At 41.2% G+C, this 27,854-nt stretch overlaps 1 protein-coding gene across 1 annotated transcript; it reads right to left on the bottom strand.

The window, feature by feature from the left end:
• Positions 1–600: 600 nt before the first annotated feature.
• LOC111232044 (transcriptional repressor p66-alpha-like) lies at positions 601–26,241 on the bottom strand. The gene is made up of 11 exons (XM_022759389.1): positions 26,139–26,241; positions 9,950–10,258; positions 6,557–6,680; positions 5,980–6,111; positions 5,665–5,736; positions 5,330–5,446; positions 5,001–5,201; positions 4,574–4,823; positions 4,048–4,451; positions 3,687–3,921; positions 601–3,304 (listed from the first exon to the last, which is right to left on the bottom strand). Exons 2-11 carry the CDS (start codon positions 10,243–10,245, stop codon positions 3,171–3,173), a joined length of 1,965 nt encoding a protein of 654 aa, XP_022615110.1. The 5' UTR covers positions 10,246–10,258; positions 26,139–26,241; the 3' UTR covers positions 601–3,170.
• Between the last annotated feature and the right edge of the window lie 1,613 nt (positions 26,242–27,854).

Raw genomic sequence — 27,854 nt, 5'->3', positions numbered from 1 at the left:
ATCAAGGTTTGAGTTCTGTGCTTGATACAAACCACAGTGGGAGAAAATGAAATAATTGGGAAATGTTAATAACTTCTGTCTTGATAGCTTGCGATTTCAAAGTTAGAATAACAGTGAGAACTCCAAACTGTGCTCTGTAATTTTCTTTTGTAATTGCTTTTTTTTTTGTTGCTTCACACACTGGTAGTGATGTAACTTGTAGAAAGGATTCTGCTTTCTATGTAGACTGACTTCTGCTGCGCAGGGAATAGAAAGTAAAAAGAAAGCAGCTTTCCCATATAACGAAATCCAGTACAAAGGTCTTACATTAATTACCATCACCATGTGTCTCAACATCGAACAGTACAAGGTTAGCAGACATTAACTCTTGTGTTATTGTATCCTATTGCATTATATTGATGGTTTTGCTGTGTCCACCCAGTGTATGACATCATCCTAATCAGATATAGGGGATTTGTGTGTATGTGTGCACCTCGGTGTCAGTCTGAATAAACAGGCAAAGCAGTCATGAAAGAGGGGTTAAAATTAGTTTTATTATTATTTGATAGAGCAGAAAAAAAAAAAAAAAAAAAAAAAAACAAAAAAAAAAAAAAAATTCTCATACATTTTCTTTTCCATTTGGGATGCACTGCCTTTTAGCAGCGTTTCAACCCCAAACAAACGGAATGGTGATATTGTTGTCAAACAGCAGCAGCAGCAGCAGGCAGTAGTCAGGACAGCACAGGGTTACACTTAGCAGGGCACAAAATGATGGGCTCATTCCAGATTGCTTATTTTGCATCCACAAGACGCGGGCTGCTACCTTCTGCCTGTCAGGAATGTACAGACAACCTGGAAGATTTCCAATGCTACTTTGAGACAGAAACACAAAATCTCAAGCAATTTAAATCAAACTTTGTATGCTTGTATTTCTATCAGCAATGCACATACTGTATGTTGCACCATCCTAAATGAAACCCACGTGTACAGTGATGATACCCCAGGACAGGGGGGTAAGCTTCAACTGATACCCATTTACCTAATGCAGTGCACCATCTTTCAGAATGGAGCTTGACAATGATCAGTGAGCTAATGAGTGCACTCTGGATACAGGACACAAATCCTTACAATGTCACATTAGATTATCACATCATGGATGAAATCAAGCCTGAGACAACAGGACAGCAAGACTCCAGGTTTGTAAATACACAGTGATGAGATATTCAACACTACTGTTTTAATGTGAAAAGGACAAAAATGGACATATATGGGATACTGAGAAAATAACTCTGGGGGTGGGGTGGGGGGGTGATCAGCCTCTTTTGTGAATTAGGTTTGTTTTTTAACATATGGCTTGCTAAACATCCAGATTTTGTTAACGGTACACTTTTTCACTGCTTAAATGTCAATATTTTATATTTTTTAATTTAGTGACACTTTCCAATAGACCACATTAATATGACACCATTGGTAGACATGAGTGGTAGAGTGAAAGAAACTGGACCACCCCATTGACTGAAATTAAAGAAGACAGCACATGGTTGTTAAATAACTTAACTCCATGAGCAATGCAGATTCCCCCTGTTTAATGTAGGACATATTGTACATCACTAGCTTATCCTGTGCTGCTGCAACCTGATAAAAAAATGCACTATAGCTCATGTGAAAGGCATAGTTAGCTCAATTCAAGGACCTGACATAAATCATACACACCTTAATGTTAAAGACTAAGAAGTTCATGTCATTTGTTGCTATAGGGGTTTTTGCATAACTACATTCTGAAAGCTGTCCAGCTTCTCTCAGACCAATCGTAGGGTGAGTGGGAGCCACTGGACACACAAGAGAAAACAAATCATTGTATGTGGAGATCCATTCAAACTTAGGGCATAAGCATATATCTTTACTAACATGACCCTATAAATAAACCCAGAGACAGTTTGTCTATAGAAGAAAAATAATGCACCACAACCTATGACTAAAAGCAAAACAATGTCAAAAATATGACATTCCTTACACCCCCTCAGTTTAGCATGAATTCATGTTTATATCCAGAGAGGGTTCAAATAAACTAGAAACCTTCTAGCAGAAGGGATTCCATTTGGGCTCCACTAGTTCTTTGGAAGTTTTTTTTTTTTCTTCAATATTCAATAAGAATAGTACTCCAAACATATGCTCCGTGTTTTTACATGAGTCAGTGAAACCTTGAATCTTTATTCTTCCTCTTCATCTTAGAAAAAACAAAGTATTTAAAAGTAGGCCACAACATGGAACCCAGCAGATGTAAAACCACCTCAACAGTAACATTAGCCTGTAAATTCAGACCTCGACAAGAGGCCACTTCCAAAGTATCAGGGAGCACAATATTCCAAACACAGTATATGACTTACAGAAGAAAAGACAAAATCCTAACATTCAGCCATACAAAATTATCCAACACACGTCAACTTCTCTACTATACACAGCGTTGGTTAGAGAGAAGAGGCAGTCTGTGTGCAGATAGAGATCATTTTTTACAGTCTTTTTTTTATTCTATTCATTTTTGCAAAGCTGAAGCAGTTCTTATTATTTTGTGGATGGTCCTTGAAGCTCCACCACAATCCCTGTGATGAGGTCTTGACTTAAGTTCGGTTCGGCCACCACATGGGCCTGAGTCTGACTGGCTCAGACTGGAGAGGGGCAGGACGTAAGGCGAATATTTTATTGTGTATAATAGTGATTATTATTCTTTCCCTGCCTAATCCAGAGGCGGGGGAGCACAGGGATAGTGTGGCAACTTCCTCTTGGTACAACTGTGAGGGTCAACCAATATACAGGGAGGGAGAGGCAACATCACTGGAGAAGTTTGTAAAATTGTATACGCCTATGTTTACCCCAACCCTCAGAAAGGTACCCAAATTCTATTTGATGAACTCCTCGCATCCCAGAAGCCCAAGCTATTGCAGCACAACTCCAATTTGGGATGAAGGACTCAGGTAAGGAAGATGGTAGCAGAAAGATCTGAGGAGGAGATGGAGGGACACCTCCTTCCCACAAAAAAAAAGAAAAAAAAAAAGAGAGAGAGAGCGATTCTCCCCTGCACCATTTTGGCCAGAGGCATAGAAATCCATAGAAAGAATTAGAATGATAATGTGAATGGCTGTTATTGATATTAAGAGGGGTAATTGTTATGGTATCAGGAGAGTAAGATTGCATTATTTCCATGTGTTGGCTGCTTGGGAGATAGAACGGGAGGGAATCATGTCCAGCAGGTACTCTCGCTGACGCTCCACAGCAGAGGTGGTCTTATGGGCAGACAAGCTGGGGTTCACATAGGCCATAGTCACACCTGTAAGGGAAACAAATACATCAATGGTCAATGTACTAGATATTATCATCATCAAGCTGTTACATTGATGCTATGGTGAAATATTACACTATCACAGTATTTGGACTCAGGTAGGAAGAAGGGAAATATAAAAGAAAAATTGGCATAATGTGAGATGAGTGAGGATGAAAAATATTTTACCAGTAAAACTGCACCTTTTAGACACAGGGACTATAAAGGGATGCTAAAATTAAAAGTCTTAGCCCGAGGAAATGGGAAGAACGAGAAGTGACAGTGCTAGAGAGGAATCCACCTGAGAAGAGAGTGATTACCCCAAAGAGGAGCAGAAAGCGAGAGCGGGTGGAGCACATTCTTGGTACAACCTCGTCTCACGTTTATCTACCTGTATTGCCACTGCTCTGCTTCCTCCAGGCAGCCACGTTGCCCTGGTTACTGCTGCTGCTGCCGCCGGCGCTGACCTTTGCCCCCTGCTGCAACGGGCGTGCTGCAGCATGCTTACCTGGCCTGCTGCCCAGCGCTGCTGCTGTCACCGCACTCTGCAGCTGAGAGGAAGAGGGGAACGTGTGGACCACACCACGAGACCTCACTGCAGACTGGATGTTGTGTGACAGCTGACTCTGTACAGAGAGACAAAGTGACGGGAGTGTTGGTAAGCCATTATATAAATCTAAAATAAAAAGAAAAAACATGGTTTTAAACTGAAACCACAGTGTGGATCCATCACTTTGAAAACCCCTGCTAACCTGCTTAATGGAGTGGTGGGCAGACACAGGTCTGTGCTGCATGGCAGCCCTGACCTGCTTGTACTGCTGAGACACCAGCACCTCACTCTTGGACAGTGAGGGAGAGGAGGACGAGGAGGTTTTAGAGACAGGGGAGGCAGAGGAGGAAGAAGATGCCGCCTGCTGGAGGATTCGCTGTTCAATCTCCTGCTCCTGTTGGAGTGCCTTAACAAAGGCTGCCTTCAGCCGACTGGTGTGCTCAGCCTTCAGGGCCTTCTTCTGATTGGACGACATGCATTGGTCACAGAGGATGGTCCCAGCCTTCTCCTTTCTCCAGCGGGAGGTAAAGTCTGTCTTACACTGGGCACAGGTGTATGGCTCTTTAGGAATGGAACTGGCCATTGCAGCAGCTGGACCCAGATTACCTGTGTGATGAATGTAAAAAGCAGAGACCTTTAGACTAGATGTATACCTTTACATTCTACAAATAGATATACCATAGCACTACAGCATCCCCAAACTAGCTACCACAGTGTGATCTACCCACCCCTGCCGTGCATCTCCAGAAGTTTTTGCACCACTTCTTCCAAACCCAACAAGTAGATGAACTCGTTGTTGGCTGCTGAGGGAAGGAAGTTGAACTCGGGGGCAGGAGGTTTGGGTGGAGGTATCTCCAATAGCGTCTTCTCCAACTGCTTACGCAATGCAAGCTTGGCAGCCGCCTGCCGGCTGGCTGGAGAATCATTGATGCCCGAGTTGGGTGACACTGAGGAGCCCTTTAGGCTGGTCGGAGAGGCCTGGATACAGACGATAAAGTCAATTTAAGTGGATAACACATAGGGATGATGTTCTTATGGTTGACCATAAGCAGGACAGCAATAAAGTAGAGTCTAGCCATGGAAAAAGTATACTGCATTTCTATCCTGTGTGATAACAACATTTATAATAATACTTTATAATAATATTGTCCTCACCTGAGGGATGTTGACCATGACGTTACTGTTGGCCACATTAGCCACGCGAATGAGTCCCTGCTGAATGATCCTCTGGCCCTGGACCTGGACATTGGGCACAGAAGCCCTGGGAGCGAGCAAGAGTGGAGGGGGGCCTGAGCCGCTGTGCTGCTGCTGCTGCTGACGTAGACTGGCTATCTGTTGAGGAGTAACTGCAATAGGCTGATAACAGCACACACGCAGAGGTAGCCATCAAAGACAAGATAAGACATGTGAAGATAAGTGAGAAATTGACAGAACTTTTCAAATGAGTTCACTTTAAATGTGAGACCGTGTTGTGACTTACTAACCTGGGCTCCTCTGACCAGAGGTGGCATGACAATCTGAGAGTTGTGTTTGGACGGGACATGTTGCCCACCCCTCACTAATGGAGGAGGGATCACCGTGCCTGAGCTACGACCTGTCACCTGATGATGATGCAAGAATACAATTACACAGTAAATTACTGCCTTTGAAGCATATTGTTAAAATCATTCATCATCAGTGTACTTGAATTATTGTTTTTTTGAAAGTCTCTGAAAGAAAAACTCAGTTGCCCTCTACTGTGTAATGTAACACAATGTACAGGCACAACACTCATCAATCCAAGCTCTAGCAAGTGGCTCTAACCAAGTGTAATAACTACCTGGAGGGGTCCTTTGCTTGATGTGATGCTTCCTCTCACCAGAGGAGGAGGAGTGGCTACAGAGCCGGTCGCCTAGAAATTAAGAGGATATAGTATAAGTCCATTAAGCTGTATGTATTTTAAAGTATGGAAAAAGTTTATAGGTTTTCATTGATAATGTTAATGGGGAAAACAACAATAGAATTTAAGGAGAACTACAAGCCTTCTGTTCATAAAACCTGAAACAAATTTTGCAAATTATTGACTGCAACAAAACACGATTAAACAAAAATAAATGAAATATATACACTCCCTTTCCTCTTTTGGGGTTTTTACCTTCTGCACAGTGCTCTCCTTCTGGATCTGGCTTTGTCGTAGTTTCTTAAGCAGCACCAGTTTGGCCTCTTGGAGTCTCAGTTCTTCCTTCAGCTGCTTGATGATCCGCTCCCTCTCCCCAGGAGAACTCTTCTATAAACACAATAACAGAAAAAACAATATCTTAGGGGACAATTAGGGGGAAGTTCATACTAATTGTTTTCAGGTCTTGAGTACTCATTTATCAGACAGGGATAACGAGGCTGACTAAAGGTGATTTATAGCAGATAAATCTGGACAACTCAACTCACGACAGTCAGTTTAAAATAATGTCAGTAGTAATTAATCCAAAAACAAGTCTTCAAATTTACCATTGAAACTATGAACAAACAAAAGTGTGTGTGTGTGTGTGTGTGTGTGTGTGTGTGTGTGTGTGTGTGTGTGTGTGTGTGTGTGTGTGTGTGTGTGTGTGTGGCAGTATGAGTTTTTGGTTTGATCTTCCAGTTCAGCAGGTAACAGTAAATGAGAATGAAGACTATTGAAGACAGGGGGAAAAACCAAACTGATCTGTATGCAATGTTTAATTCCGTTTTCCTACCATAAGTTTATCTGTGTCGGTCTTTGTGAAGCAGTGGCCGTTCATGACAGGACTGGATGGCTCGTTGTCTGATAACACAATCACATCATCTGGTGATGGTGGCTGCCTCTCCTTCTTTATGTCACTGAGGGGAGACATATTAAAAGACGGAAAAGAAGAATAGTGATTAATTACGACTGACTGATTAATACACACAACTAAAATTCAAAACTATTATATTTCAGTCTAGAACACTGCAATTACCATCAGCTGCAACTAACTTGTAGTTCTATCAAGTGTCCAGCAGATGGCAATATATAATTATGAGTTTATCTTCCCTGTTGCAGTGCAAATGTGCACTAGGACGCACAAGCAGACAAGAACCAAGAGATCAATAATGGAGTAATGGCGACAGGGGAAGATCGCAACAACCCATTATCTCCAGCGAAAGGTAACATTGATGGACCTCCTGCTCTCTCCCTTCCAACAGACACAGCAGAGTCAGTCACAAACAACATGCAAACAAAGGACAAATTAACTGCATTGTTTTGTATAGGAGGAAAAGGCTTCAAGCCTTTGATAAAATCAAAAGTGTTTTTTTCTGAGGACTAAGGAGAACAAAGGCGACTAGTGGCAAGATACATGTGCATCAATCTGGAGAGGGGTGGGGATAAGAAGTAGGGGTTGGTTATAATTTTGCAGCGCATGGACTATGGCGGAACAATAAATCTGCCACTATCACAGCGTGGATCCTGTCAGGTCTTGAGGGTTGGTGGGTTTGAAAATAGAAGTCTGACCAGTAGCGAGGACTGGTGGAAGATGAGGTAAGGCAGGGGTTGTAATATGACAGTATGTGAGAGGTAGATGTTTGGGTCATAATGTGGAGTTATGCATGCACACAGGCAGTGAAGTTATATAATTGTTCAGGCGCTGTCGAATGAGAGGCTTCAGGGCTTCAAGCTTAGGCCCAGTTTACCACCCAGACAGGGCCTCACCCCTCCCCTACCTCTGTGGCGAGGCCTGTGGCCTAGCCGGATCGGCACAGCCTGGGCCTCAGCTCTCCCCTCCCTCCCAGCTGCCGACACCAGAGTCACAAGCTGAGAAGAGCGGAGGTCCGCTGGAGACACTGGAGAGGGTGACAGTGAGGGGGAGGGGAATACATGGCCAGGAGCCAACCTATTGTGTACACTCTCTCTCTCACTCAGTCACTCACTCAGTCACTACTTCACACACCCCTCCCCCATCCTTACTTACTTCTTCATCTTTTATACTCCAACTCACTGACTCAGTTCTTCACTCTCTTTCTTCCTTTGGCACGCTCCTATCTTCAGACACGCTTCTCTGCTATCTTCTCCACACAACAGCTGTCTAACTGCACCCCTCAAGAAGACACTGCATTCAACAAGGTCAGCTATGTAAATACCATGTCGTTTATATTTGCATTAGGACATGATATTTTCAGCAGACTAAACTATCGCACACCAAACCACAACAAACATTTAATGTCATAACATAACTCTGTCCAGCTGCTAAGGACACAATCAAACCATGTTAATACAGTGTACTGCTACTTCCTGGAATGTACTTGCCTAGATGTGTGTCTATTCAAATTTAGAAAGATGTCTGACATCCTGGTACTTTGAGAACACTGCTATTCTGAGAAAGATTACGCTCCTAAAGCACAGCTGAAGCCTGTGGGGGCAGCGGTTTTCTTCTGCAGCTCTGTTTACATTCCGCGCATATGAAATGATAAACTATGCCAGACACAAGTAGCATTAGAGGGGAATTGAGAGCTTCATTATCTCTCACAAAAGCTTAATGGTGACCCAGTGTTTTGACTGACTTGGCATCTCCGACAGCATGACATGGACTAGCTTGTGGTGGTTGCTACTACTCTATTGAGAACAGCTTACACAAGCATCACAACACACACCAGCTTGGTTATGTAAGGTCCAGTGTTTCTGCATGCTTCCCAGATAGTGGCTTCACACTGACCCCACTATGGGACTGCTGAATAAGGCATTATTAGGTGCAGGTCATACAGTTCAAAACGCAATGCAACCTTGCAAAGTGCCATTTTAAGCTACATAAGGCTCTTTACATGAATGAAATAGCTAGGCTTTGAATAGGCAACAGGCATTGCAAAGATATGTTTTAATATTGACATATTGTCAAAATGTATATATAGCATCAGAAAGCATGAAAACTGTTGAAGAATAGAAGGTAGTACTGCTTCTTCTCAGTGACACCTATTCAAGACATGCTCAGTTACTGTATTGCTATCTGGAAAGGGAAATTTGGTTTGTTACATTTCACAAATAGTTTTACAAAGTTGGCCTACTCAGACCTCAGAAGTCTTTTGTACACATCAATAAGGTAATCACCTTGCAGTCAATAAGCACACCAAACATGCTGAGGGTTAAATAGGGGCCAAAGGTGACACTTCAGTGAACTTTACCAGAGACAGAGCCAACACTCTCAGCTGAATCACCTCTCTGTTCCACTTTAACTGCCATCACATCACTGTGTGTATTTATCGCTCTACCAAACACGTCACATGACATCAGGCATTTCTCTGTGTGGTCATGTGACACACCCACCACCCCTCCTGGCCCCTCCTTCCTCCAACTGCTCCTTCCAATGTGGAAACCATGGCAACGGCCAGTTGGAACCAGTTTGTGACACATAGCCTTCATTTTGTGTGAAGTGCGAGGCAGAGTTCAGGTGCTGCTGTGGGAGAAAATGGAGCCCAGGCCTCAGGAGCCTCAAACTTTTCAAAATGGGGGCAGGCTGCCGACAACCACACAGCGACTTCCTGTATGACTCCTGTCAGACCACTTGCTACTGCAAAGTTTGAGAGAAACCTGAAACTCCAATAGACTCATGTCTACGCAAAACCACGCACTGTGCATGCATGCATTCAATCCAAGGCCTGCAGTACATGAATAATAATAAACAATTTTTTAAACAAACTCACACACTAGGTCACACCTTCCTTTAACCCATATAATGATTCAACATCAATTAAACATAACCATATTAGAAATACAGCAGCAAACTATTCCTTGCACCTTCTACCCTCGCAGACACAAACTGGTTTGTAAGCAGATTATGATGCATTTTGTCCAGCTGGAAATATTTACAAAGGGTTTACTGTGGACAAAGTTGGCTGACTCTGCAATACTGAGGCTCAGTCTACAGGAATAGTCTGTTTAAGGCAAAGTGTTTATAGCATTTCTTTCAATGTTGTTCACAGACTAATGGCTCTGACAGTATCATGTAAACTGAATGACCAACAAGCTCTCAGCCCTTATGCATGAACACCACAAAGCACTGTTCATATTAATTCAGAAGTCCAATGCACAAAAACAGGGGACCATAACATCAAACCCTGTGATCTTTTCCTTGTCTAACCTTTTGGATGTGCTCATGTCAACGGGTTCGTCTCCAGTCTGCACCTCCACCTTGATGGTGGCCTTCACTTCCCCAGCCTTTAGGATGCTGGCTGCTACCTTTGCAGCCTGCTCACTCTTCAGCTTGACGCCCTCAGCTCCAGATCCCACCAGAGCCAGGGGAGCTCCAGCTGCATCTCCCCTCTCCAGCTTAACCCGTTTGCCGTCCATGTCCCCCGGGGACCCGGCAAGAGCTGCATGGTCCCTCTCCAGAGCCCGCTTCTGGCTGCGCGTTTGTCGCACTGCCTCCTCTGACATGGCTGCTCTCACCCTGGAGAGAGAAGAAGAAAACAGTTACAAGCAGTCTAAATACATTTACAATACATAGGGTACAGGTTTAGGCAGTAACACATAGACCAAGGTGCACTGTAGGACACTGAATTATCTACATTAGATGTTGTACATGTGAGAAAACAGTGGTGGTTTCCACAAAGCAACTTTCAACCTGAATTTTTTTTTTCATGATTGAATCATACTGTTCTGCACACTTCACTATCAAAATCTCTGCTTTACACTAATGTGAAGGTTCTTTTGAGTGACTTATCCCCTTGTAGAACTGCCTCTCTTTTTCCCAATGAGGTTACCATAACAACCACATAGTAATGCGTGTACGTTGTGCTACTGCCAAATTCTGAAGGACGGTACACGAAATACATTTATGACATCGGGTGATTTATTGAGTTTAATTTTAAGAAACATATGCAGTCATTTTCGATTACCAGTAAATCCAACGGTAACAGAGGATATCCTGAAATCTGATTTGGAAATAGAGAGGACGAGTATAGGTCCAGTGAGAAAGAAGTAGTCCTGTGCATCTTGTGAAGTAAACTGTTTTATTGAGTTACCTTGGCTGAGGTACGATTAGAACCTGCCGTGCCTGTAGTAAACACTGCGGAGCATCCATCACAGGAAATACAAAAAGTTTCAACTGTCTCGATTCAATTTAAAGTCGTGTCGATAAAACTGGACGACAGCAGTTTCAGGTGTAAGCTCTCCAGTGATAGCTGACCTGAGACGCTGCCTTTGTCTAACAGGCAACAGGCAGATGCTAAACCAAATCTATCAATATGAATCTACAATAACACACAATAAGTTTGAAGGGAGAGATGCCTAAAACAAAAGGCTCTCAATCAACGCAACTTGTTGTATGTGAATATAAGTGTCTCCTAGTTTCAGGTAATTTAAATCACATTTTATTCCACACATGATTAAACTAGGAACAAAGAAAGACTGTGCTACCAAATCCTGCACTTGTAATTATATGCAATATGAAGTAGCAGCAGAGCCACCAGTACAAAATGAAAATAAATAATGTGTTAGCTTCACCCTGATGTTCACTGGACTACAAAACAAACCTGGCGAATGAGTCCATCTACTGAATGTAAACCCAGGTTGAGGCAAATAATCATCCTTAAAAACACATTGATTATACACTTTGTTGTTGACTCATGTACAATTCTAAATTCACAGCTGAAAGTCATCATTATTGATAAATTGATTCATAAACTGTTTATTTTATGAATGCAATGATCAATCAAAGTGACATCTAAGCATTACTTGTTTTGTCTGGTCAACAATCCAAAACCCAAAGACATTTCATGTACTATCACATAAATGACAAAGAAAATGACCAAATCCTTACTTTTGTCAATATATTTGCTTAACAAATGACGACGATGATCAATGAATTGACTAACCGTTACAGCTCTAGGTTGATCAGTATAAAAAGGAACAACCCTGAGGTGTATAGGCGTCTCCTGTTCTACTGCCAGTGCCCCAAATGCTGACCCAAATCGCACTCAGTACAGTAAGAGCACAGGATGGAGAGATCCACTTTACTTTCTGGGAAAAACCTATTACACAGCAGAAAAATAGCACCACTGTGCAACAGTCAAACCAATGTAGGCCAACTACTCATTATGGAAAAGACACTAGCAGACTCTCTTGAATAAACGTTATAAACATATGATGCTTATAAACATTTTGAGCACATGAACATCTGTGCATGTTTAAAGATTCTGATATGACAGCTTAACTGGTGACTATGGCTCAAACTAAGTGCATGTCCACGCCAAGATCTTGGATTTCTGATTCAGACAGCTGACTCAAGGTCTTTGTAGTCCAATGTGACATAATGATGACTCCACATGACCCTATCCCAAGATTCCACAAGAGACAAAAAGCACTTCCCTGAAAACCGGTTCAAACCGGTCTCCGATTGAGAGTAGGCGCAGGTTTAACCCCTGGAGAGACGGAGTGGCAGAAGGGAGGGAGAGACACGGGGAGGCCACAGGACATTCCAAAACATATGTATGTATAGAAAAACTCCCACTAAGAGTTTGTCACCTGTAAAGCAAAGGCTTTCAAATAACTGTAACATAAGGTGGGAAAATAAAACGTAAATCGCTGTCCGCATTAAGGCTGCATTTTGTACTCGTAATTCACATCTGTTAAATCAGCCAAGTTTTATTTTTACTGGGGATGACACTTTGCAAGATGTTAAGCTGAGCTGATAACTAAACCCACCACATCAAAAACAACTACAAGACAACTAAAACATTCAGTTCTGTTTGTGAAGCCTAAAATTCCCCCTGCTCTGGTAACTCAACAAGGACAGATGTGCCCTGCTGTACCATCCCTGGACACAAAGGCTATCTATCTGCCAGAGATGACAGCTTGTTTGTGGGTGTGTATGTGCCCATGTACCACACACAGCGCTTAAGAAACCATACTTTACACTGTAAGACTGTACAAATGGTGGCTGCACATTCTCTGGCTGCAACACTGTGGTGGTGAACCGTGTCAGCCATAAAATGACTGTAACCCTTTGGGACCATGCAGAGTCACATCTGCACGGCACTACGAACGCTGTGGTTGCTAGTTTAAGGTCTAGAGACGTGGCTACTTTTGTCCCAGAGGAAATGGATGTCATCATGTACTCAGTGTTTAATGTGCTTGATGCACTGCTGCTAAGCAACAAGGGGTGTAAAACGAATTAAAATTGTTGTCCATGCATATGTTGTGATAAGTATTGGGTGCGCACATGAGGCTGAGTGAGAGGGCTGCATCTACCAGTTTCATCATTGTACCAGACTCCATCTCACTCACATTCAGTGAAGCACCACTACTCACACAAGGCCATTTCCAATTCAGCTCCTTGGTTTCTATATGAGCCCTGAAGGCCTGTTGTGTGATAGGAGGTCATTCACAACCTCCACTAAGAGGTATTGAAGAAGACAAAAGCTGTAGGAGATTCATTATCTTAACTATATGGTAGCGTATCTGAGCCTTGCCATCAAACACGAAGAGTCTATCTACGCTATTCATGGTGAAACCTGAGAGGGTTGGAAAGCAGAAAAAACATGGCATCAATACTTCAAGCTGCCAGAAGCTAAGATAGTGTTGCACTGAGACACTGTGTGAGTTATTTGTGATGGCAGGTGGTGACAAAGGACAAGCAGGTATAACACTAAGTCTAAGAGCTTCCATGACAACTCATTATGATGAGGACAAAGCTTCCCTCTGTCCTAGTTGTGCCAGTCAAATTTAAAATTCATCTCAGATTGCCGAATCTTTGGTTTTGAAAACCAGCACGTGTTTCAACAGAACATGTCAGAGAAGCACATTTATATACAGCATCATTTGATAAAACATACATAAACCAATTTGGTTTGGGGGAGGACATCAGGAATTTGTATTTTATGGTCAAGCAATCAACTGTGAAAAGATCCTGATTCAATCAGTGTTAGTAGCCTTCCTGGCAGTTTCAATGCTCCCCCAGCTTCATCCATCCAGTGTGTAAAACCAAGTGAAACTGACACTACGATCTCACAAACAAGTCTGACTTGTCCATTATCAAGTCCATCAGGAGATGCCTAGAGGGAACTGGTACCCCAAATCTCTCTTCCTGGGACTCAGCAACCCAGAGTGGCAGTTCTGTTCAAGGATCAGTTCTGCCTATTACTGTCCTCAAACCTTGATCACTACTCCTCTCCAGTATCCATTTCAGTCTATCAAGCCTGCCATGCATTGTCACATTACAGCTCTTTGACTTACACTACACACATAACCCATGCACTCTGGAGGGCAGGCTCTGATTACAGGAACCTTCAAAATGATGACTGATTTTGAAATCAGGTTCATTAATGATCTTCTCCCATAACAAGAACACACTCAACAAGATAGGAAAAACACTGCATCGCCCCCACTACATTTTACAATCAGGATCAGTTTGTTGTTGATTCTGTAGGATTTGTAGGTCCGTCACATTTAACCTTCATTGCATGTTTGAAAGAAAGAAATTCAAGCACTTTGAGTTGAAACGAGACAAGGTCAAGACCCTGTATATGGCTGGACTGCATATGGTGCAAAATTGAGGGCGTAGATGAAAACTGTTGTGGAACTGCTGTAAACAACTGACATCATCCCGTCCTATTTGTACTCTGCCTACTGTCAGCATTGTCAGACAACAGAACAATTATGATTGTATTAGAGGCAGGTCTTTATTTCTAATTCCTGCTCTGTTTTTAGTACAAAGCCTCGTTTTCAGTAGCTCTCGTTGGTCATGTTAAAGTTACTGCATTATGGGTTAATACAAACTCAACACTTCCTGTAACCGTTTCAAATTTAAAGCCCTCTAGTGTTTAAGTGGACAGACACCTTAATTTCTTAAAAGGGCTTTCATTGCTGTGCTGACATGCTGCAGTAAAGGTATTGTCTCATTTGTGGTTGCTGGCGTTTATATTTCTTCCTGGTACAAATTGGAACAATATTTACATATCTTTTTAATTTAACTATTGCCTGTAATCCAGATCTTTCCTTCAATTTCACCACCAGGTGTTCAACTGGGTTAAGATCTGGTGAATCATATGCCATAGCATCATACTAATCCACTAAACCATGCAGTGACCCCTTGCACCCTATGGATGATAGCATTGTCATCCTGGGAGAGAGCATTCCCATCAGGACAAAAATGTTTCATCATAGGATAAAGGTTATCACTCAGAACAACTTTGTGTTTATTTGCCGTGTTCTCTCTAAAGGGAACAAGTGGACCCAAACCATGCCAGCACAATGCCCCCCAAAGCATAACAGAGGCACCAGATCCCCTCACTGTAGGGTTAAAGCACTCAGGCCTGTACTTATCTTGATGTACAATACACATGCACTCAAACTTGTGGAGAATATGGTGAAGGATGACTCATCTGACCATTTCACTTTTTTCCACATCGCTGTTAACCAGTGCCTGTGTTTTTTACACCACTGAACTCAAATGTGCATTCATCTTTGTAATGAGCGGTTTATACACTGCAACCCTACTATAATGTCCCTCTCTATGTAATTGTTGATGGACTGTTTTTGCTGACACAGTCTGATCATGTCTTGCATTATCACTGTCAGTCAGCTAAGGAAAAATGCTCTTCAGTTTTTCCTTACATATGTCACTAATGTACGAGCATCATGGTCATCAAATGTCCAGCCCTGTTTCCTGAAGTCTTTCCCATAGAACTAAATGCAGATGTCACTTTAGTCACTGTTCCTGTTGAAACACCAGCCAGTTGAGCAGTATTTGTGGCTGAAGCTCCTGGCATCCATGCCCCAACAATCAAACCTCTTTCAAAGTCACATCTTTTCCTCTGGCCATCTTGATACAAAATCAGAAACAACTGGGCCTGTTCAGCATTTTCACACATGCCATAGAGCATGATGGGATGTTAACTGCTTAATTGTACCATGCAGTGCAGCTGTGTGTGCATTTGTTATGCTTCTCCACTCATTTATTCCGATTTTTCCTTTAATTTGTCACTCGTCTGTCACTCACTCATTAAAAAGCAGTAGCTATGAAAATGGCAGTAGGATGCAAAAGACAGGAGAAGACAGCAGCGAGTGATTAGTGATTTGTGCCTGTTCCTCTTTGGGAGACTATGGAGGAGGAGTACATGCATGTCCCCTTCATTTCCCTCAGAATAATAAGGCCTAAGGGCAGAGAAGATCTTAAGATGGAGAAAAAACAAAGGATGAGGGAGTTAGGGGCTGCAAGTGAGATGAGAAAGCTCTACTGGCCATTCAAATGAATCTAACAACACACATGTATGAAAAGATATGTACCAAGCTGTTTGATATCCTACACAGTAACAGCCTCAAAGCAGGCTTACCCAAATCAATAGATTTAATAAATTTGCATTTTTCTGTGAAGGCTACATAGGGTAGCATCACTCTTCTTGTCTATAAATGAAGGTGTATGAAATAAATCAGATATGCCTGTGTCTAGCGTGGCAAGATAAAATGCACTCACCAGAATGTAAATCTTGTGACCTGGACTGACACTAAACGTTTCATTCTCAATTGTCAGCCTCATATTGTGTCCATGGGTTCGTAGAGAGCTGATCAATGGCTAAGGCTCATCCTCTCAGGTAGCGTGCAAGCCTCTCATCTCCAGCACTGTAATGATCTCCCCACTGGGACTAGACCCAGCCAGCTAACACATTAACAGCCTTTTTTTTTTCAAAAAAACTGAGGCTTTTCAACTGTGTCCTTGGGGTTCAATATGAGGGGAAACAACAATTATTCTGTCCAATAAAAGCAATACAAGTGTGGATTATTACTGCCCAATAAAAGACAGCAGAGCGACAACTCTTTTTCTTGTGTGGCTAAGGGGCCCCGGCCCTTGTAATATTGAATTAATCGCTCAAACTGCCAATTATCTTACTGGCAGATATAACCAGGCGATAATTATCTTTAATTCAGGGTGACTACTTTCTACTCACCACTATAAGCGCTACTCCTGCTACTTAATTTATGTCATGTCATGCTCATAAAATATGTTTTTTCAATAACTAAATCATTTCAGGCAATCAAAGAGTACTGTTCTTTTCCTTTGGGATATCGTCTAAATAGCAAAAAAAAAAAAAAAAAAAAAAAAAAAAAAAAAGATCAGACTACCTATGCTAATCTGTGCTCACCAGGCTAGGAGTGGGGGCAGGGACCAGCTGAGGTGGTGCCATGGTTGGGGGAGGGAGAGGGGTGCAGAGCTCATGTGGTTAGCTGAGCCATAATCTAACTGTACTCAAGTGAAAAATACTCTTCCTTGTCTTCTCTCTCATTTGCTCACTCTCCGTCCTTCTCTCCACCCCTCCCTGCCTCACACACACTCCCCCTCCTCCCCCTCCTCCTCCTCCTCAGTTGTTCTGTTGTAGGCTCGGCCAGCCCAGAAGTGTGTGCCCCTACTGGTTGGGTCCCGAACGCCAAGGGTTAAGCCCCTGCCATTTTAACGCCACTGACAGATCAGACCATTAGGGTGTTACCTAACAAAATGGAAGCCTTTAACCCTGAATCTGCCAGACTGCCTCTGTGTGTGTGTCCGTGTGTGTGTGAGTGTGTGTGTGTGTGTGTGTGTGTGTGTGTGTGTGTGTGTGTGTGTGTGTGTGTGAGTGAGCGAGTGAGAGCCAGAGCCACACAGAGTGTATGTATGTGTGCGCATGTCTCCACCTGGATTCTCCCTCAGCAATGTGACAACGACAACAGCAGTAAGTCCAGGAAGTGCAAACCAGACTTTGGTGCGTGATCACACAAGAATGCATAAACATAAAGCCAAATTAAAACACATATGACTACAGCTGTTTAGAAAACACAGATACACTAATGTTACTACTTGTTATGTATCATTACATATAGAACTAACTAACAAAAAAATCATTCTCACAGCCCACGTCTCATCTGGATTTTGGCGCGCGTGCACAAACATACATGTGTAGTGCACAAAAGCCTTCTGTAATATTTTGAGTAATTGATTCACACATTTAACAGAACATTACCGAGCTCTAAAACAGCTTAACATCTCATGACAACCATCTCTTCTTTCTTGTGCCTCTAATCACAAAATCACTGGATACATTTTCAACCACAAATGTTTACTAGCTATAATAAAAAGGAATCGCTAAATGTTTTCAACAATCCTAGACAGGGATAATCTCCAATTTCAGCCAAATTGCTTCCAAATGGTTACTCCATAATCCTGTAAAACCAGAAGCCCATACCCACATGCAGACCGTAGGGCCAGGACACACGCAGACTGCTATCAAATTACATTTCTCAGAAATGGATGGCAGCAGGAAGTGACCAGAGTAGAGGGGGAAAAAGAGCTTAAAAGGTGCAAAAAAAAAATACAATATAGTAGACAACTCTAAGCTAAGCACATCATCAGTGCCAGTTGCTTAAGAAAACAAGTGGGTAAAGTAGGTCAGTTGCTTCATTTTTTTGAGTTTAGTCAGTAGTCATAAATTTTAGAAGATCTTCATCAGTTAGGGTTAATCGAGGTTATACCAGAGTGAATAAAACATTCTGGAGGATAAAAGAGTTATCCAATATAAAGGTAGGCACATTAAAACACTTCCAGATTTCAGACAAATTACAAATTAACTAGTTGTACATCAAATTATATGAATGACTGTAATGATACTGTCAATAAAATGTCTGAGCGCATATAAAAACAATAAAATCACCACCCCAACCGCCCTCTCATGCCATTACAAAAGCAGAAAAACTTACCATGCAACATTACTAATTACTATTCCGCACCTACATAGTTTCTAAGAACAATGGCAATGAGAAATTGTATGAGATTCAATGACTGGCTGGTTCAGCCTGATGATTTGGTGTAACTAGTTGCCAGGCTTGTTTAGGCAACTGGCAAAGATAAAAGAAAAGTTCCACAACAAGAACACAACTGCCATGACAAGTCCTTTTTCCAACACTTGACGTACAACTAATCTGATACACAAGAAGGGAGCAACATGTTGAAGTTCTACATCTACAGGCCAATGAGTACAACATTATATTAAAGAAAAGCTATTCCCTGTGTAGCCAGCAGGTAAATGTTGGAAATGGTTATAAAATCTTATCCAAGTACACATACACAAAGTGAGTGAAGTTAGTGTATTCAGTCAGCAGAAAAAGTATTCCTTTTTATGATGATCAGTGCCCACAGACTGAAAATCATTTTACAAATTAGCATGTTCTCAGTGTCATGTCTGACATGAACACTGAACCTGTCTGAAGTGTGAGTGCTGGCCTACGCCTATGAGGATGCCCACATTCTTTAAAGAAATGATAATGCCGTAAAACAAGGATTACAACTCAATGCCTGGCACAAGTTCCGTCAACCAACATCACTATGTTGTGGCCTAAAACTGTTGTCTCTTGCACTTCTTACCAATCCCGACAGTGATGTCACGGCTTGGTGCTGAACTTCGATACTTTTGAGTGCAATTTTGCAATGACAGGGTTCATATCCAGTTTTAATTGTTAAGATGTAGTTATACATGTAAACCATAAAACTCAATGTAGCACCTGTAGCACCTGCTGCTTTAAGCTATTTCACCTCAAACCATATGATCCCCCTCACCTTTCCATCCCATGTGCACATGCTCACAAGTAAAGTGTGTTTTTTTTAAGCGACACTCCACACAAAGTCTTATGTTTGAAGTATCGAACACTAAGCTTCTGTAGACTTGAAAGGATGGATGTCATGTTCTCTGCAAACTTTTTCAACTCTACGAGGGGGTGAGTCAATACATGAATTCTGGTTAAAGTATCAATTAAAACCCCATACTTTCAGTCATTTCATCTATTTTGAATATAGTTAAAACCCACAATTTTCCTTATAAGCATAAAACAATGGTACACCATCATCATACCCAAGATGTCTGGGGAGACTCCTGCATGCCTAAAATAAGAAGACTAGAATTCATTCATTATGGTGATGTTGAAAATACAATTTGTAACCTGAGTCATTTCACCCTGATAATGGACTGATCCAAAAGACAAAGGGCAGTGGCAATGACAGCGAGCTTCAGGAATGATAATCATGTCATTGTTTTTCTTATGTAGTGTGGTGGACGTGGTGGAGGACCACGCAGTGTATGGAACACCTAACCGCACTGTGGCATAGGGTTGCAATGGTAAGAGATCTCTCTGATAACCGTCTCAGAAAATAACAGTTTCACAATATCACTGTATTTCACAGTTACTATTATCATTATTAATTACAAATTTAGGAAGTATTAACTCATTCTACTTGATATGAAAGTATTAATTACCATACTGTAAAAGTATTCTGTTACAAATCCTGCACTGACAATGTTAAGTAAAAGTACTTAAGTATTATCATGAAAATGTACTTCCAGTATTACGTACTAAATGCAGAAACATGTCCCCAGTTAGTTATATTAAAATTTAATTTTAAATTATTATTACTCATGCTTTAATGTAAAAGCAGAATTTTATTGTTGTAGTTTGTAGTTTTTAACTCTTTTATATCCAACTGCAACCAATGATTATTTTCACCATTGCTTAATCTGATTATTTTCTCCATTAATTAACTGATTTTTTTAGTTTGTAAAAATTCAGAAAATAGTGAGAAATGTCATCACAGGTGCTCTAAACAATTATCACAATAGTTTTACTATTAAAAAATTTTAATTTACTGTAGGTGCACGGCTGCACATCTTAGGACTCCGCACTTAACTGAAAAAGTATCAAAACCGATATTTAGACCCTCTCACACTCATCTCAGTCTCGTGCCTCTGCCATGTCCAACTAACGTTAGTCAAAGCTGGCGATGTGGATGACACGAGTGCATACACTGAGCCTCAGGCTAAGTCTACACTAATATGTTTCAGTTTTAAAACGCATCACTTTTGCTACATTTGCACCTGGCGTCCACTACAGAGTTTTCAGGCCCTTAAAACAGAGACTGACCCCATTATAGTTCGAAAATTCCAGGTTGTGTTGTAGTCTGGACAGGTAGAAACAGAGACTTTTATAAACCATGACACACACACACACACACACACCCCCCCCCCCCCCGTCTGATTTGGTCTTATCAGTCATGACTACCACACAGTGATGAATGCAACATGGATAGCGACCAAAGGTAACGCCACCATTTTGTTTAATCACTTGGAACACAATCAGATTGTCAAATATGAAGAGAGCATGCCTCAAAAGAAGAGAGGGACTGTAATCATTCATTAATCATAATCAAAGTAAAAGTTTGAAACATTTGTGATATTGATTTGAAGTCATATTGCCCAGCCGTAGCAAACATACAGTAAATTGAATGATCCTGTCTGTACACACACACTCATTAATGTCAGCCCCCCAAGCCAGGAAAGTTTGTGTGCGTGTTTCTTTATGGGGTCAGAGTGCGTCTGCTTGTAAGTCAGAGTTTATCGAACAGGGAGACACTGCAGATTATTTTCGATTTTATGATTCACGTTTAAACGTTCACATTTTTTTGTTATTTATCAAAGTTATGAATGGGAAACATATTTTGATCTACACAGAGGGATGGTGTTAGCAAACAGGTTTGATGCGTTTCCTCCTTTGGAAGCCACTTTCCATCTACATTTTTTGCAAACTGATTATCTGTCCTCACGTGTAATTTTACAAACATCTTTTGCCTGTATATGCTGTATACTTTCTATGAGAGAAATGGACAAGTTTGTTTATCATACATCGGGTAAGTGACCAGTGGGCTCAAACTTCCAAAGTCAGTGTAGTTAACCCTTGTTTTGATGACGTTTTACGCATGGGATTAAGGATGAAATACATGAACATACAAGCTGCACAAAACAGCCATGTGGCAGGGAGTCAGGCAGGACAGTTCGTCCCCTCTTGGACACATGCCTTGATGCTGCATGTTTCCAAGTTGCTGGTCTGCCTGTTTGCTGCACTGAGAGTTCGAGAGTTGCCATGTCAGCACTGACCACACAGTGGGAGCAATTGTTATAGGCAGACTGAAAAGAAAAACAACTTTAGAAATCTGTATGCCATAATGTATAAAGTGCAATTAGTCTTGTTTACATTGGACAAGATGCTATTTCAGGAAATTATGGACGTGCAAGTTGTCACTTGTAAGCAAAAATACCAGTGGAACCAAACAGAAGCATGATTGTCATTTACATGATCCAAGTCAGCAGTAAGTTTATTACCATTAAAGTACCATGTGCTGGTTTTAGATTTGAAAATGTGAGGATTTGCCAAGTAGCACCACTCAATGTAACCAGTTCCCATCCTGCCATAATTTAAATGATGTTTAGTTTTGGAAGTGGCCAGTCAAACAGAGGCAAGTAGGCGACTGCCTAGCCTACATTTAACACTTGGAAATCCTCTGTGAATGCATATTATGTATGTGTTGGGTGATTTTAATTTTTTAGGAAAAAAATTCTGTACCACAAAGCTAAACACTGATAAGAATACAATGCAGAACTTGACACTCACTTTCAATACTACATGGTTTTCATGAATTTGAGTGTTGTTTTTTAATACATCGAATAGGGATGGGGATACATTTTTAAGCCCACAATATCTGCCAGAATACCCGTGGCAGCTGGGCTGGTGTTATTTGTGCCTGCTGACTTTTGTTTTAGTCTGGTGCACTTTCTACTTTCATGAAATAACCACTGTGAAATTAGATCCATTTGAGTTTCAATTTAGTTTGTCTCTCTCACTCTCTATCTCTTTCCTCTTTCTTTTTCTTTCTATCCATCTATCTCTTAAGTCATGTGGTCATACACAACATGTTATCTATGTCAAACAGACCAAAAGCCAATTTTATTATGGTAATCACTTTTAAAAGAAAAAATTGTCACTGAGCAAGAATTAATATGTGAATTTTGTGTCTATCGTGTCTAAAATTGTGCCTATGAAAATAGTACCTCTGCGGGTATGGAAGGCAATCTCCAAAAAACAAACATTACTTCTTACCATTTATTTAAAGGCCAGTTCATTGTAAGACAAATGGTCCACCTGGTCAGCAGATGACCATTTACTGAAGATATACCATAAGTATTCTGCAATGATATATGTCATTTTCATTCCATTGGGCACTGGCCATGCAAACAGCAGTGGATGAGTAAATTTGCTGTCAAGGGCAAAGTGTAAAGTATGGGAAATATGGTGGAGCAAAAAAGCCTGAATTCAAAGTGTGTTTCTTCGAGGTGGAACTAAAATTTAAAGGTAAGCTTCATTAAACAATAAACACTATTACCATTTCATGACTACACACGTGTTTTTAACTGTCTAAGATAGGTTGTTCACACTGTAAACAAGCGTGCTTAAGTCAATATGAAGTCCAACAGGGTAAACAAGAAATAGTTCAGGCAGTCAAACATTGGAGGATTCCTCTTCTCCAGCTCCAAGAATTGCCCAAGACCTTTGGGTGGAACCCCGTGGCCAGTATGACTGCTCCTGTCCTCTGGCATGTAATGCGACGAATAGGGGAACTGACAGGAAGAAACAGTTCTCCACGGACATAAAAAATATTCAGATTATAAAAAACTGTAAATCTGCTAAGTAAAAACACTACTACATGATCAGAACCAAGGTTTGTTGAGGCATCAAGTCACTTTCAAATTTCTAGGAAAAAGTTAGCAATTCAACAATGGCATCTAGCATAAAGTACCTAAACTCAGTAAAGCAAGTCATATATAACTGTCAAAAAATGAAGTTAAAGCAATGCTTAAATGTGAACTACACCGTATGAACAAGGGGTCCATTTTCATTTACAGCAGCGTCTTTCACTTTTGCATGTGAATTGAAAAACAACAAGTGATTGCTACTGTGTAAATGAGCCCAGGACTCCTACTGCCGTTCTTTTTCCTTTAACATCACTGCGGCTGAAACCTAAACCTAAAAATTTGAGTACAACGAGGATCCCTCATCTCTCATCCACAATTTGAGTCTGCCTGGTTTCAGCAGCATTTCCGGTTAACCTTTTCACAATGACTGTGCTCGCACTCAAACAGGCTGCTGTGTTAAACTGTGCCCCACAGTGAGCTATAGAGATACTGTTATTGTAACACCTCAGCCAGATGTGAATGGATGGAAACAATAAGCACTATGCCACTACTACCCTGCAGAGAGTTATCACCAGTATTAGGTCTACATGTTGTTGATAATCATTAGAACTGGTAAAAAAAACTAAAACTAATGCAAGGACTGTTACATATCCCAGGGATAAGTTACATCACGATTCACTGTCGTTGGTCAGGGTTGTGTGAAACAGATGTGATCTCCATTTGAATCTCTCTCATGCCCATACATTCTATCTAAAAAAAGTAACAACAAAACACAATGTAGTGAGTACACCTAGGTTTTTTTTTTTTTTTTTTTCCAATTTAGAGACATTAACATAACAACCATAAATTGGATGTAAAAAATAATTTAATCTGATCCTTCACTTTCATGCCCATGGCTCAGCATTAAAGTTGAACAGCACAAGTTGTAACTCAGCACAACTGAAAAAACACTTACAGCGAGATTAAATTCCAGAAGAATGGACCTGCAAATACCAAGGCTAATATAACAATAATAAACTTAACAATGGCAACAATGAGCAGGGTTCCTTTGAGCCTTACTTATGACAAAAGCTGAAAAAAATACAGTGTCATGGAAAATACAGATGTGTCTTTAAAAAGTTTCAGTCCTGATGCAGCAGAATAAGAGTGGATCTCGAGTCATGCCTGTCTGGTCACATCACTCTCAGGAGGGTTTTCATAAGAGGCACCCCTCCTCAGGCAAATCGAAGGCCCATCATAAAATGCGAAGCGACATGTGTCCCCCATCAATAGCCAAGGGTGCCAACTGTCTGCTTGCTCTAAAAGGAGGGCACTTGCTCAGCAGAGGTAGGGATATAAACACTGCTGTTCAGTTTAAACACACCTCAAAGACAGTTGAATACTGACTTGAAGTGTCCACTCAAACAACATAACCCACGGTTCATAACTTGCTGTAGATTGAGGTAACTGTCTAAATGAATCTTTAAAGGCAGAGCCCCAACAGAGTCATCGCAAGCCTAAATAATTCAGATATATCTTACAAACAGGAAATCTCACAAGTAACATCAAATGATTAAAACCACAGGAATGCCTTCATACGTTTGAGTTCAGTGGGAAATCATCGGTATAGTAGTTATAGGGCATACTTCTATACTCTAAAGTAACACATCTTATTACATACATTACGTGATTAATGGGATTTGATTATGGTGAATTAACACTAATATTCTGGTATAAACACAAAGTAGGCATTTGGTTATTTATGGTCTGACGTAGGTAATAGCGACTAGCCCGTGGTGGACAGACAGACACTCACTCCGACGGAGGCACAACCGTCCACCATTACGCCTCCATAAAAAGGCTTTTCACGGTTGAGCTAATCTGACAAAGTTCTGAGATCAGTGGCTCATAAAGCCATAATCATACCCATCCACAGCTAAGAAGAGCAGCCAGCTTTGCAATAACCGGTGGCAATACTGTTTATGGTGCTAAAAAACTTTAGTGACCCAACTTTACCGAAAAGAATTGCTACCTATTTCCAACTTACCCATCAACAACAACAGGCTATCTATGCTAACGTTAACTTGGCTTGCCAACAACAACCTGTCCATCTGTCCGGCTACAAAACCAGTGGCTAACTAAGGGGAGCTAACAGCCAGTTGTGGTTATCAGCGATTACGCGGAATCAAGGACAGTCACTGGACACTAGCGCACACGCTCCTTTAAATATGATGATATGAATTATGATTTTAAGCTTTGATGTCGGTCTGCGTCCAAATAGCGATACACGACAGACAATGAAACCGACCCCGTCTCACTGAGCCGCTAGTGTTAACAGGCTAGCTATCGAGCTAACTTAGCCTGCTAACGCTAACTCCCTGGACACTCGTCTGCCCAGACAGACAGTCGCTAAATTTATTCACAAATAATCGAGCGTTAATTATGTACAGAAAAGCACCGCTTTCTCTAAGAGTTTCATCGCTTCGATATATACAATTGAAAATAAACAACTTACAATATATCTTACTATTAGAGCATCTTTAAACAAGTTTGTTGAGGAAGTTACTTTCAATATTGCTCGACTTTTTGAGGCGGTTTGTTCCCGGCAGTCAGTGCTCGGTAGGTGTATGTGTGCAGCTGAGCGACACACAAACTGTTACCTTGCACGTTAGCTGCGATCAAGCTATGCTAGCTAGCTTAACTTACGTTAGCTGAGCTAACACCGATAGAGAAACTTCCTTCGTCGTCATAATTTAATTGAAAATTAAAATAATGGATTAGTTCATATGATGATGAAATACATGAACTTACGAAGTCTAGGAGGAGCTTAACCGAGTTCCCCCGCGATTTTCAGATGTTTGGTGTCGGTATTTAGCTGGCTTCGGTGTAAAAATCCCGGGGATCCCCTCTCTTCTGTCCGCTGCCACTCCGGTTGCCAGATAATGTAATGAGCCACCACAGGCGGCGTCATGCTGCGTTCATACACACCTCGGAAATGTTAAGTTTCCAACTGCTGAGCTAGAGGGAAAATGCTGCGTTTGGAACTATTAGACGGAAGTACTGCAAAAATAGGGACAGCACAAACAAGGGCAGGGCAGTTACTGAATGGGAACTTAAACTCCTGCACGAATCCAATTTAAAGTGTAAATAATACAATTTCATTGTATGATGACCTATTGTAAATGTAGTCTGATCCTGTAGTGTTTTCACTGAAAACTTGTGTGACAATGTTGTGCTTGCTTGTCAAAGAAACGTTTCAGTTTCTCTGTTCATGCATACTGGACCTAAAACATAAAACAAAGGATTATGATTATAAGATTTTCACACATGCATATAAAACAAAGATAAACATAAAAAGTGATGTATCCATTTAACTCTTTCATTTTAGGTGTTTCAATTTCTATCACTGATAATGTAGTTGGTTACAGGTGTATACATGTATTCCTTTATTTTATGCTTTGTAGTCCATATGGTCTTTATTCTGTGTATTTTAGAACATTTGTTCTCCTGAAAAAACTCACATTTTGCATATTATATTTACCAGGACAGTATGTTAAATGTCATGTGAGTGTCTCCTGTTGGATTGTGTTTACTTTTCACATACAGTATTTTGTATGTCTTAAGACTTCCTTATATGTGCATATGGTTTGTGTGTGCATGCACATATGCATAATGTGCCTTCTTTCACTCAGCTACTTTCTTACCTGCCATTGTGTACTACTGTTTACCCAGTTTACCCAGACACACAAACACATCATGTGACATAACTGAACTACACAACTTGGTAACTATGCCAGGTCACTTCTGTAGCCACAGCTTGTGATTTTGTGCTTGTGTGGCAATTCCTGTGGTTATCCTCACTAACTGAAACCTCCAGTGTCTTGGCTAATAGCAGAGATGTTCAGACTGCCATGATTACCTTTGAAGCTGAGTTTATCACCTCCACCTGCAGTCAGACAGCCTTGTAGAGGTTCAAGAGGTGGCATGAGAGCAGCAGCCCTTTCCTCAATTCTTACCTCTCCATACTGAACGAGTGCATGAATGGAGGTGAGGCACAGAAGCCCTTGCCACTGGGACAGCTACATACTGGATCATAGTAGTCCAGGGTCTGCTTTGTATTTGTTCAGTTAACGCCAGAGGATATATAAAAGGCTGAGTGTAGAGTAGACTTAGTTTACTGTCCCAAAATGCACTTCTGAGTGGTGCAAATGAATGCTATCCCAGTGAGCAACCCTAATCATTGTCTTGGCCCTACATAACAAGACAAAAAAAAAGGAAGGCGAGGGACTCTTTGCTGAACAGGACAGTTGTTTTACGCTTTGACCAAGGCTGGAATGAGAACTAGCATAACAGATATCTTAATAGATCTTGTGAACACGTCCCAGTAGAGCATAAGATCTGAGATTGGAGTGAGTCAAACATTACACTCTCAAATTAAGCAACTGAACCGTTAATTGTTGACTCTTTTTTGATATCATATTTGCAACTGCATCATTTCATGACAAATGACACTTTATAAATTGTTTG

This window comes from Seriola dumerili, unplaced genomic scaffold, assembly GCF_002260705.1.
Source record: "Seriola dumerili isolate Sdu_G_001 unplaced genomic scaffold, Sdu_1.0 BDQW01000321.1, whole genome shotgun sequence".
Classification (NCBI taxonomy): domain Eukaryota; kingdom Metazoa; phylum Chordata; class Actinopteri; order Carangiformes; family Carangidae; genus Seriola; species Seriola dumerili.
The sequence above is the reverse complement of the archived record's forward strand: the minus strand, read 5'-3'. Positions and strand labels throughout refer to the sequence as shown.